The 13,178-nt window shown below is 37.5% G+C and overlaps 1 protein-coding gene across 1 annotated transcript; it reads right to left on the reverse strand.

Moving 5' to 3' along the window:
• Positions 1-1,772: 1,772 nt before the first annotated feature.
• LOC131019037 (uncharacterized) lies at positions 1,773-4,172 on the reverse strand. Its single transcript, XM_057947721.1, has 7 exons — positions 4,032-4,172; positions 3,324-3,398; positions 2,828-2,972; positions 2,421-2,614; positions 2,072-2,249; positions 1,920-2,026; positions 1,773-1,868 (listed from the first exon to the last, which is right to left on the reverse strand). The coding sequence occupies exons 1-7, from the start codon at positions 4,170-4,172 to the stop codon at positions 1,773-1,775; spliced, it is 936 nt and encodes a 311-aa protein (XP_057803704.1).
• Positions 4,173-13,178: the final 9,006 nt, after the last annotated feature.

Below are 13,178 nucleotides of genomic sequence, written 5' to 3' on the forward strand. Positions count from 1 at the left end.
TCTCCCGATCTCAAATTAAAACCTATGATTATGCTAAATTGGTGGCCAATCAATAAAGCAAACAATTGTAACAAGAACATAAAAAGGAAAAACAATCTCAATTAATTGAATCAAACAGTCAGAAATTCAAATCATGTCTACTCCCTAAACCCTGGGAAAAGGGGATTCTAGCCACACATAGACATATGAACTAGAATACAATTCTCAATAAAACAAATAAACATCCACAAGAAAAACCGTAGTAGAATTGAGAATCTTCAGTTCTTGCTCTCGCTCCGTTTTCCGTCTCTCTCAGCTCTCAGGAAAAGTAAAATATGATACAAAGTGATAAAAGATTGCAGAGAATAAGTTCTTGGGGAGTATTTATATGCCCTAGGTCAAGTAGCTCTCAAAAATACCCAAAATCGCTAAAAAAATGAATTTTGTGCGGAAAAACGGCGACTCGCGCGGCCGCGCCTCCAGCCCGCGCGAGGAAACAGAACTTCTGACAACTTTGCGCAGCGATTTTGTTTTGGCTCGTTCTCCCTCATCCGAGCTTCGATTTATGATCCGTTTGCGCTCACGAACTCCTATCGAGACGAACTACAACTTGTATTTCAGCTAATTCTTCAAAATTCTGCTTCATTATTTCTGAAAATTCGTTCAAACACAAGCAAGTAACAAGTTCTTGACCATAAACGAATATAAGCTCAAATAGACCATCAAACACACAAAATCCTCACAACTAAGAATCAAAAATGACACACCAAGAGGTAAAAATGCATGTTTATCACCAACCTTATAGCATTCTTATTCAAATCTATCCTCCACCTTCCACAAAACCAAATTTTTTAATATGTAATCCACCACAACACAACAATTATTTCTCATGATATTATGACTTTCTAATGCATCCTACGTACCCATTTTTCCAATTTTCTCACTTTTTTTCTTTCTTTTCTTTCCTCTTTTCTCTTTTTTTTTTTATTTTTTTTTTAATTTTGAATGACTTGTAGGGTACTAGGATTTTCAATTTAAAACCACAAAACATAACTCATGATCATTCATCTCCACAACCCAATTATCTCCTATCAAATAATCTCCAAGCTCCCACCCATAGTTAAATCAAAGAATAAGGAAAAATAAGGCTCAAAGGGGGTGAACTAGGATCATATAAAGATATAGGACAAATAAGGGATAAATAGGCTAGCAAAGATGACCTTCTATCATCTCAAAGTTATTAAGCACACTATGTGACATCGAGGGAGAAACCAAGACAAGTTCTAGTGAGACACAAGCATGCTCGAACAATCACTCAAGAATAAGAAATAAGACTGTAAAAATAATGGCAGTCAAGGCTCAAATCTCACAACTTATTTCATTGATTGCAAGCACACAGAGACCATGCTTATCATTCATCATTCATGCTCAATCTCAACAATATCGACACAAACGCATTCAATTTCACAAGTTTTAAACAGAAATCATCATGAACCAGTTATCCAAACAATCTCTACACTACTCACATCATCATCAAGGTAACATCACAGAGAAACTACCAAGGCAAGACTAAAACAAACTCAACGACAAAACAAAAACAATCAAAACAAAAAGTGCACCACAAAGACACATCCCCCCAAACTTATTCACCACTAAGGAGAATAAGTTTGAAAATGATTTGTGGGGCACGAAAACAAAAAAACAAACAAAAAGGAACAAACTAACCAAAAATTGGGTTGCCTCCCAATAAGCGCTATTTTTAACGTCGTTAGCTCGACAGAACAGTAAACTCTTCAAGGTGGCTGGTACAAGCAGTGCTGCGAACAGCTGTTCCATGCTCCACTCTTGCCAGCCAAAATGCCTCCTTTCAACTTCCGATCACCTGGGTCCTGCCAAGAAAAAGGATCCGTATCAAATGTATTAAAAACATCAACACTTACCGTTCCCGGATCCTTTGCTTTCTTGGGCACTTCGTCCTTGTGGATGCGGTATGGTTCATAGACATAGAAAGTTTGGCTCTCATCATGCACTCGCAGTGTGAGCTCTCCTTTCTCCACATCAATTAAAGCTCTTCCCGTTGCAAGGAACGGACGCCCCAAAATCAGCGGGATTTTGTTGTCATCTTCAATGTCTAAAACCACAAAATCGGCAGGGAGAATGAAATCCCCCACCTTCACGAGCAAGTTCTCCACAATTCCACGAGGATAAGTGACCGACCTGTCCGCCATCTGTATCCTTATTGATGTCGGCTTCAACTCTCCAATAGCCAGCTGATTGAAAACAGATAACGGCATGAGATTTATGCTCGCCCCCAGGTCGCAGAGTGACCTTCCGAAATGCTGGCCTCCAATAATGCAGGAAAGTGTGAAGCTGCCCGGATCTTTAATCTTCGTCGGCAGCTTCCTCTGCAAGATTGCGCTGCATTCTTCATTGAGATTTACCGTCTCAAACTCTCCCAACTTCTTCTTTCGCGAGACTATGTCCTTGAGGAATTTGGCATACTGCGGCATCTCTAGTAACATCTCCACCAACGGGATGTTGATGTTCACCTTCTTAAAGATCTCTAAAAACTTAGAGAGCCGCTCTTTCATCCTTTCTTTCTTATGGCGTTGAGGGAAAGGTATAGTCACAGTTGCTGGCGAAGTAGATGTCTGCTTTTCATCCTTCTTTCTGCCAGAAACCTCAACAGTGACCTCCTCAGCTTTTTTCTCAATCAGCCGTGCACTCTCATCTTTTGCCGTCATGACCCCTTCCTGTGTAGTCCCGCTCGGCAGATCAACCATCTTAAAATGACGTTGGGGAAACGGCATCCACCCTGGAGGACGCAGATGAGGTGGGAGTCGTCGACCTTCCTCATGGACTCTCCACGATAGCTCTCCTCTCTCCATCTCACGAGATCCATGGCTACCTTCAGAGGTGACTTCACTCTTTACTCCAATGGCCATGCACTGCTCCTTTGGATTCACCTTGGCATTGTTCATGAGATTGCCCGACTGTTGGAGTTTGTTGACGGCAGTGGCTATTTGACCCAATAGGGTCTCGAACATCTTCATTTGAGTCCCCACAGCAACAGCATTGGACTCTAGCTTTTCCATCCTCTCGTCTGATTTGGATATGAACTTCATCAGCAGCTCTTCCAAATTAGGCTTCTTCTCCTCATTGATGACTCCATTGGTGACAGAGAAGCCTGGTGGAGCCTGAAGCGCATTATTCGGATTCCCATAAGCCAAATTGGGATGTGGACGCCCTCCATGATGAAACTGCTGTCCACTATTGTATCCACCCTGTTGCCCATGCTGAAAGTTCCCATAGTTTCTGTCATTGATGTAGTTGACGTCTTCTACGCCTGTCGGGATCTCTACAGCTGGCTCAGAATTGCCAATAGTCATCGCATTGATCTTCGAGTTCATCTCTGCCAGCTGAGTCAAAATCAATGCCATAGGGTCCGAACTGGAGGTAGCAGCAACTTTCTTCAAGTGAACTCTCTCGGATGGCCATTGATAGCTCGTGGTGGCCATGCTCTCAATGATCTCCATAGCTTCAGAACTCCCCTTCTTGAGCAATGAGCCCCCTGCAGCTGTATCCATGAACATCCTGGTGCGCTCTCCACAAGCGTTATAAAACATGACCACCAGAGTCCCCTCATCAAAGCCATGGGACGGGCACTTCCTCAACTTTTCCTGGTATCTCTCCCATGTCTCTGCTAGTGTCTCTCCATCGAACTGTTGGAATTGGAGGATCTCCATCTTTAACTTCAATGTGAGCCCGGGAGGATGGAACTTCCGCAGGAAAAGATCCGCCACATCCCCCCATACCGGATTAGCTCCCAGCTGCAAAGTTTGATACCATGACTTTGCCTTATCCCGGAGTGAGAATGGAAAAAGGCGGAGTCGTATGATGTCATCTGGGACTCTGTTCATCTTGACGGTGCTGCACAACTCCAAGAATTGCGCCAGATGCGCATTTGGGTCCTCCACGGCTTTACCTCCATACTGGTTTTGCTGCACCATCGTGATCAAACCAGTCTTGAGCTCAAAATTATTTGCGTTGACTCTTGGAGGCTCGTAATACTGATACTGCGGAGTGAATGTCTCATTGATGGGAAGCTGGTTCCGAGCCTCGTGGTTTTCCTGCGCCTCAATCAAACGCTGCAGTTGCTCCTTGAGAGCACGAACTTCTTCTACGGTAGCCATAGAACTACCTAGCAAACTTCAGAACCAAAAATAAGGACCACAGGACAAATAAAGAACAGAATTTAAATAAACAGAAATAAAAATCCAGATTAGTATCAAATAATTAACAGAAAGTACTGATAAAATCAGTCTCCGGCAACGGCGCCAAAAACTTGTTCGCTATTTTATTTTAACACGCCGCAAGTGTACGGGTGCAATTGTGTACAGTAGCAAGCAAGGTCGTATTCCACAGAGACTGAATTTACCAATTCCTATCCTAAATTATTCTACTCTATCTGGACAAACGAAATTAAGAGTTTTGTTTTCAAAAATAAATAAATAAATAACAGGAAACAAAGTAAATCAAGCTGTGAAACAAAAAAACAGAAAAGAGAAGATTTCCCAAGGCAAAGGTTTCAACAGATTCTCCTAACTAACATGTTCAATTCAATTAATAAGATGATTCCTAAGACAATCTCTAAGCTAGTCCATACCCACTCCCGTGGCATACAAACCGTTGATTACATGCAAGGCTACCATCCCTGGATCGCACTTCTAACATGTAACTACTCCTAAAAGTTCCTAGGATTAACGCCCTCACAGTTATCAATTCCCTTCAGAATTAAAATAAATGTGTTCTATGTTCTTAGTTCAGGTAATAATTATCATCTCCCGATCTCAAATTAAAACCTATGATTATGCTAAATTGGTGGCCAATCAATAAAGCAAACAATTGTAAGAAGAACATAAAAAGGAAAAACAATCTCAATTAATTGAATCAAACAGTCAGAAATTCAAATCATGTCTACTCCCTAAACCCTGGGAAAAGGGGATTCTAGCCACACATAGACATATGAACTAGAATACAATTCTCAATAAAACAAATAAACATCCACAAGAAAAACCGTAGTAGAATTGAGAATCTTCAGTTCTTGCTCTCGCTCCGTTTTCCGTCTCTCTCAGCTCTCAGGAAAAGTAAAATATGATACAAAGTGATAAAAGATTGCAAAGAATAAGTTCTTGGGGAGTATTTATATGCCCTAGGTCAAGTAGCTCTCAAAAATACCCAAAATCGCTAAAAAAATGAATTTTGTTTTGGCTCGTTCTCTCTCATCCGAACTCCGATTTATGATCCGTTTGCGCTCACGAACTCCTATCGAGGCGAACTACAACTTGTATTTCAGCTAATTCTTCAAAATTCTGCTTCATTATTTCTGAAAATTCGTTCAAACACAAGCAAGTAACAAGTTCTTGACCATAAACGAATATAAGCTCAAATAGACCATCAAACACACAAAATCCTCACAACTAAGCATCAAAAATGACACACCAAGAGGTAAAAATGCATGTTTATCATAGATTTATTCCTATTTTATACTCTAAGACTTTTTTTCACCCTAACCATCCCCTATTAATGTAGTTAGGTTCTAGTGAGATTGTTATTTTTCGTGAAATGTGAAACTAATGAATCGATCAGTGTATAGTGATGAATAATGTAGTATATAGTGTTGAATAACGATAATAAAAGAATTAGTAAATTTTTTGCTCCCTCCAGGATTTGAACCCAAGTTTTCCCCTCCAAATAAATAATATATTAAATCAACACCTACAAATTAATCTAAGATATCACCATATATAAGAGATCTCATTTGAACCATTCCATATATATATACATATATGTAGGCAAAGGTTCAATTGAGAAGCTCAAATGTGTTGAGAAGTTGAGAAGCAATCTAATAGGTGTGAACAATTTAGTACATTTTGATGAACATGAGAATTAATTTTTATGAACACGCGTTTGATTTAGGGTTCAATCCCTGGCGGTGGCGTATTTTTTAACAAATTGAATAGATTCGTATGTTCGTCAGTTATAGTGGTGTGTTCAAAGAATTTATTGATATGTTCATTAATCTTATTTACAGCTTCTCAATAGTATCCACTTCTCTCATAGTATGTAGATGCAAATCTGGACAACACAATGTGGCTATGTGACTCACTAGGAGCGTGACACGTGGCAGATGTCTTCCAATGTAAAATACACGCAGGGGTAAAATTGGAATAAAAATTTTGAAAATTTAAAAAAAAATTATACCGAAAATTCATTTTTCTTCCCACGGCCTTCGTGAAAATTATGCATATTGTAAACTAATCAAATTATTCGTATTCGATTCGATATTCGAATTTTGATATTTGTATTCGATAAATATTAGATTCGAAATATAAATATTTGATTCGATTCAATTCGGTTAGTATTTAAATACAAATACAAAATCATGATATTTGATTCGATTCGTTTACAATCCTGCATCCGATCGAAGTCCTAGCTAATTAAAATCTTAATTGCAATTAATAAATCATAATTAGAAACTAAATTAATCTCTAATTTAAAAATGTCTAATTCTAAGTATAATGGATGCACCGTATCGTACATTCACACGTACAGAAGTTTTTACTTTAATTATGAAGTTGAAAATTAAAAGAAACTCAAACACATTACACATTCATAATATTATTAATAACTGGCCCATTAATTGTAAGCGCATGCAAAGCGGAATTTTCTTCCAAAGTCGACATCAATATCAATATATTAGTTACAAGTTAGGTTCATGAAATTAACACTAACCAACATATTGTGAATCACTAATTGCTTTGGGTGCTAAATTGAATTATCTGCAAGAAATTGTTTAGCCTGATATGGAAGAAAGGCAATTTGGTCATTTCGGAGCTCCACGAAGTCTGTGCCCTCAAAGTTCAGATATAGAAGTAGATCCTACTACTCCCGTAAAACCGTAAATTTCCATATTCATGCATAATGTTAGCATATATAGTCCAAATTTATTAAAAAATTAAAATAAAGTTAATTTGTCAATGAAATGTACGGTACGAGCCGAAAAAAATTATGATATTCTAAATTTAAATAAAAGTTGGTATTTGAATATATCTCCTCCTCTCTCTATATATATTACGGCTCATATAATATATATGGACCAACCTAATTACGTGTAGTTGATATAATGTTTTTAATTACTTAAATTAGGCAGATATTTTTCCGTTGAGCATTAATAATGCATGCGAATATGCATATGGCCAAAAACTTGTATAGGCAGTAGCTACCAAGTATGTTGCATGTCCACCCAACTCTTTCTCTCTTTATATATAAGTATAAGGGTGCGTTCTCTTTTGTTGTAAATTTATCATGGAAAAAGGAAGGATAAACAAAATTTCACTCTTTAAATCATTCCTTTCTTTTCCCACATTTCCTGCTTGACCCTTATTCATTCCTCATTTACACTACAAAGGAGGGATAATATTATCACAACATTTTTAGAGGGATAATATTATCCCTCCTTTGTAGTGTAAATGAGGAATGAGTAAGGGTCAAGTAGGAAATGTGGGAAAAGAAAGGAAGGATTTAAATGGTGAAATTTTGTTTATCTTTCATCTTCCCATGATAAATTTACAACTAAAGAGAATGCACCCTAAATGTCAAAAATTAAGCATTAGAAAATTGTCTCCTTCCGAATAGTATTTCTTCTTGATCTTGAAAATTTGAAATATATTATACATTTGCTAATTAGATATCATAGTTGTTTCACATGAACTAATAAACGATATTTCACTCAAAACGAATAAACTGAACTTCATTTCAGCTTGATTGATTAGATAAGCATATATATATAACTGTCAACTACTAATTATGATTGATAAAGATATAAAATTCCTTTAAAACTCATGAACTATATGCGGGCCTATACGCAAAGATCTAAATTCGGATCTGTCAAAGCAAGCTTTGAGCATAAATCAAGTGTGTAATATTACTGCAGTCTCTTTGGAAATGAGCTTATAGCTAGATATGCGATAGTTCTCACAGATATTTAGATGGATTGAGTTTATAAAAATTATATTTATGGTGAGAAGGCGAATATATATAACATTACTAATAAGTACATATAGGTATATATGTCATGCATAGTAGTTTATAAATACTTAACTTTCAGTACTGTAAAATTGTGTACTATTTGGTCATACATATATTGTCGTGTAGACATGTTGTAATGCTTAGATGTGCAATAAATATATAATACACGTTTGTAAACTAAAACATGAAACTAAATGTTATAGTATATATTTAAAAAAAAATGAAAAGTCACACAATATTATCTTGAATCGACCAAAAACTCATTGTACCATTGAATCCAACAATATCTATTTTTCTCTAAAAGGAGGTAACATCTCACGTGATGAAGACCATCATGACCGAACCACATGTAATTAAAATTGACATTAGTCGAATTATTTACTCTTGGGAGTATAAGTACACACAATATAATAAAACTTATAATAAAATGATTGCATGATGATTTTACACTATCTTATTGATTACATCTCCACTCTGCTTCAAAACTACATCAACGCATCATATTTTGACAGATGGAATAATCTCCTAAACTCTCTGCACATTGTTTATTGCCGGAAAAAGACCATTCTTTTTTCAGTATATATTTCTCTCACTTGCAAAAGTTTGAATTTTACCATTAACAGCTTCTGGAGCTTATCATTGTGTCTGAAATTTACTGAATACTCCACGGTTACTTTTCCTATAATAACTCCTTATGGAAACTAATACATTCAGTACCCCTAGCGATCGAATTGGATCCTTTATTACCTATTGGTGTTTTTTCTTTTATCGATGGATGATATGTGATGCATTTTAAAATTAAACTTTAATAATATTAATATTGTTAATTAATGTATAAGAAAAGTTCATTTATGTGTTGGCAACTATTTGTTTTATCTATATCAATAATAAAGGGGGAAATTGTTAGAGTAATATTAGTATTCTAGTTATGTAGACTAGAGTTAGTATCCGTAGATCTACTTCACAGAGTTAGTACAATATCTCTCTGAGTGTTAAGTGACAATTGAGACATTTAAGAGCCTTCAACCTGCAAATTTTAGCAGCCAACTTTGGAGTTAACTTATGTGATTGTTGTGGATATATTATATGAAGCATTATAGGTCAACAATTACAGATGGACTCCATCCTTATCCTATTAATCCTATTAGAGCTTGGAACATGCTAAGGTTTATCTATATCGAAGAAGATGACAAGTTGAGGCTGCCGCTTTAATTGAGATTTTACTTAGTTTTACGAAATATTTTCGTGCTTATCATTAGTTCATACAGTGCATGTGTGTGTGAACGTGGTTGTCGCTTATTTCATTTTGTAAGCGTGGTTGGTACGTTTTTCTTCATTGCTTACTTTCACCAGCACGTTGGAAGAAGATTTATTAATTGAGTTTATGTGGCGAATGTGCGGCGTTCACTCTTAGAGAGTAGGTCATTGTCTTGCTCTTAATTATTCCACGGTGAATGTTCGGCGTGGTGAATGTGGAAACTTGAGAAGATATAGAAGTGTAGTAAGATCGAATTTTATCGTGTAAGTTCTTTGTATATTATCTTAACTTCATTAGTGGATAATTTATTTCCCCCCTCCCCCCTCCCGCCTCAGACGTAGGTGTATTTCGGTTAACCAATCTTGTTGCATTGTTTGTTACTGTTTTAAGTACTATAAGTATTGTTGTATCTGCACACATACTTACATGAAACAATAGGGCCAAATGGCCCTATTCAACATACAACATCCAATTTTGTCCACCATTTGAAAAAACATAAATTTTGGCCATTTTTTGTATGTCATGACTATTCTACCCTTCTCTCTCTCTCCTCTCTCTTTCTCATCTCCCTCTCTCTCTCTCTCCAGCGGCTGCGCGGAGCAGAAGTCACCGGAGCTCTCGCGGCTTGGGCAGAATTCGTCGGAGTAGAGGATGAGGCGGCGGCGGTGCAGGAGATCCGGTCCTCTGAAACCGGCGACATGGAGGAGGGACTGGTCAGGTGGCGGAGGATGAGGCGGTGGCGGCGGCAGATCTGATCTTATGAGGCGGCGGTGGATCTGATCTGATCGTTGCGCCGCCTCCTCCATCGGCAGATCTGATCTCCGCCTCCTTCGATTTCAGCCATCGACAGATCTGATCTGATCTGTATTTGTGCTGCACGTATGGCACTTAAGTGCCATAAGTGCACACTTCCCCCTAGGGTTTAGATATTTCATTTAGGGTTTAGATTATCCATTTGGGGTTTAGATGTTCCATTTAGGGTTTAGATTATCAATTTAGAGTTTAGATGTTCCATTTAGGGTTTAAATGATGTTGTTGTTTCTGTATTTGTGCTGCACGTATGGCACTTATGGCACTATTAGTGCCGTAACTGCCCAAATGACCATTTTACTTGGTTTTATTTTGAATTTCCGTTGGCACTTATGGCACTAATATAGTGTCATAAGTGCCAAAATGACTATTTTACTTGATTTTATTTTGGATTTCTGTTGGCAAATAGTGCCAAAAGTGTCAACGGAAATCCAAAATAAAACCAAAGTAAAATCTTGGCACTTATGACACTAATAGTGCCATAAGTGCCTAACCCGACCCGGCACGCGACCCGCGTGCCTAATCCTACCCGGTCCGCCTTATTAAGGGTAAAAACGTCCAAATCAATAAAAATGACCAAATTTTGTGTTTTTTCAATGTGTGGCCATAAATTGTGTTTTATGCTTCATTTTGGCTACTTCAAAATTTCACTCTACTTACATTATGCGTGTGCAAGATTTTATGTGTTGGATAGATGACAATTTCACTTACTTCTCACAAAAAATAACAATCTTACCAGAACCTAACCATATATATATATATATATAGGGTTCTAGTGAGATTACTATTTTTTGTGATAAATAAGAATAATGAATCAGTCAATATGCAGTGTTGAATAAAGCAGTATATAGTGTTGAATAGCGATATTCAAAAAATTAGCAAAATTTTTCCTCTCTCCAGGATTTGAATCCAAGTAAAAGAATTTATCATCCATATAAATATCAATAATATAATACATTAAATCAACACCTACAAATCAATTTAAAATATCATCATATATAAAGGATCTCATTAGAATCATTCCATGTATATATATATAGCCTATCCATGTATTCCCCAACTTTAAGGAAAATTAAAAAAAAATGTTTATCCTTTATACATTTTTGTTTTGTTTTTTTATTGTTTACCTATCCTCTTAATTTTAAAGTAGGAATCTTTGTGATGGTATCGCTAGGCGAGCATAGAGCCACGGCAGGGCGCTGGTACAAATTAATGAAATGATGCGGTAGGACTATATGTATACTGCAACAACCTTAACTTGTACAGCATATAATGATTTATGCATTTGTCTTTTCTTCTACTATCTCTACTTGCAAAAACAAAAACAAAAACAACCCCTCCCCCCCCCCCCCAAAAAAAAAAAAAAAAAAGCTTTTTTGTTTTTGTTTTTTTTTTTTCTGGATAAGAATTTTCGGGTGCTAAAGCTTTCACCAATTTTTAAATATTTATTCATTTATGTTGTCTCCATTGTATTTCGAAATATGAACCGAAAATATTTGTGGACTGTGGTCCTAGAACTCTGGAACAACTGATATGTATCTTAATTTCTTTTTGCCTTCCTTTATTTTTTGGGGAAATGTACATTGTTGACAAACATGGTTTTCGTACCTCAATTCCACATGTTTTGTTGTCATTTCCCTTCATGTTTTGCTTGTGAATGCTTGTTTGTGCCCGAATATTTAGTTTTATGAAGATTTGATATCTTGGTGTAGTTTTGGAGTAATTTCAGGAACCATCAATGATTAATTGGAGGATTTTGAAGATATGAGATTGTAGTACGTCTCGAGAGGAATCCGTGAGCGCAAACGGCGACCAAATCCGAGTCCGGACGAGGGAGAACGGAGCAAAACGAGCGGCCTGCGCAATACGCCCAGTAGCCCGCGGTCACCACCCGCGGCCGCGGGGTGGGACCGCGGGTCAGCTGCCCCCGACTCAGGAGACACCCGCGGTCACCACCCGCGGCCGCGGGGTGGGACCGCGGGTCCCCTGACTCTCCCCCACGTTTGCCGGCCGCGGGCGCGGGCCAGGACCGCGGGAAAAGGGCGGAGCCTCCCCAAGTGGGCCCCAGTCGGGTTTTTAACCCCTTTCTCCCCCTTTTCCTCACATTATTCATCATCCCCAACATTCACCACACACACCCACTTCATCTTCCCCAACTCTCCAATCCCAAACCCTAGCCTCCATTCTCTACCATTTTTTCTCTCTTCCACACACAAAAACAACACCAAAATCAAATAAAGAAGGGGAAGACTTGGAAAGGAGCTCATCAAGACTACATGATTGAAGATCAAGATTATAGGATTTGTCTATGAATCTCTATCTCTCTATATCTTTATTTATGTTTTCTTATGACTTGAGATTTGCTTTTATTATGAATATGCTTGGCTAAAATCTCTTATCTTAGGGATTAGATTAGATGGATTTGTAATGGATTGATTTCTTTGTTCAATATATATCTTGATTGTGCTTATTGTTATCTTTTCAAGTCCTAGATTTATCTCTTGTATGATTGGTTGGCCACCTTTTGTGCATTTCTAATTTGTGATTTGAATCGGGAGAGGATAATTACAATAGATTAGGAGTTTGATACATATCATCTCAATAAACCGGGAGGTTGAGAGGTGGGTGAGGGCGTGTTGATATTTTGTGCTCTTGGGAGTTATAGGTTAGAAATTGACCGGGGACGGCAATTATGACCCGTAATCTACTGTTTTAGTCGTCCGGGAGGGGGCTAAAACTAGTGGGGAGATCGCCCTAGATAAGTAGGCCATATCAAGATTTATATTGATTTAGATTGAAGTTCATTACGATCCATCGAAATCTAGTCCCTAGGATAACTTTCCTTCGAGTCATTCCCCAATTTATTAATTAAGTTTATATTTTTGTTATTTAGTTTGCTTGCTTTAATTTAACTTTGATTTAACCTTCAATATCTCTTCATCTTTGGTTGTCTAAATAGATTGAAAACAACTTATTAATGGTATTTAGAAGTTTGAATTCACCAATCCTTGTGGGATACGACCTTGCTTCCCTTATATTG

The sequence above is a fragment of the Salvia miltiorrhiza genome, chromosome 3 (genome assembly GCF_028751815.1).
Source record: "Salvia miltiorrhiza cultivar Shanhuang (shh) chromosome 3, IMPLAD_Smil_shh, whole genome shotgun sequence".
Classification (NCBI taxonomy): domain Eukaryota; kingdom Viridiplantae; phylum Streptophyta; class Magnoliopsida; order Lamiales; family Lamiaceae; genus Salvia; species Salvia miltiorrhiza.

What these genes read in the sequence shown, in the direction of transcription:
- LOC131019037 (XM_057947721.1), bottom strand. Translation starts at nt 4,172, where the DNA reads ATGGCTACCGTAGAAGAAGTTCGTGCTCTCAAGGAGCAACTGCAGCGT. An exon ending in GTGGAGAGTCCATGAGGAAG is followed by an intron (nt 2,615 to 2,827) that starts GTCGACGACTCC and finishes CTACTTCGCCAG; the next exon opens with CAACTGTGACTATACCTTTC. An exon ending in AATCCCGCTGATTTTGGGGC is followed by an intron (nt 2,027 to 2,071) that starts GTCCGTTCCTTG and finishes ATGTGGAGAAAG; the next exon opens with GAGAGCTCACACTGCGAGTG.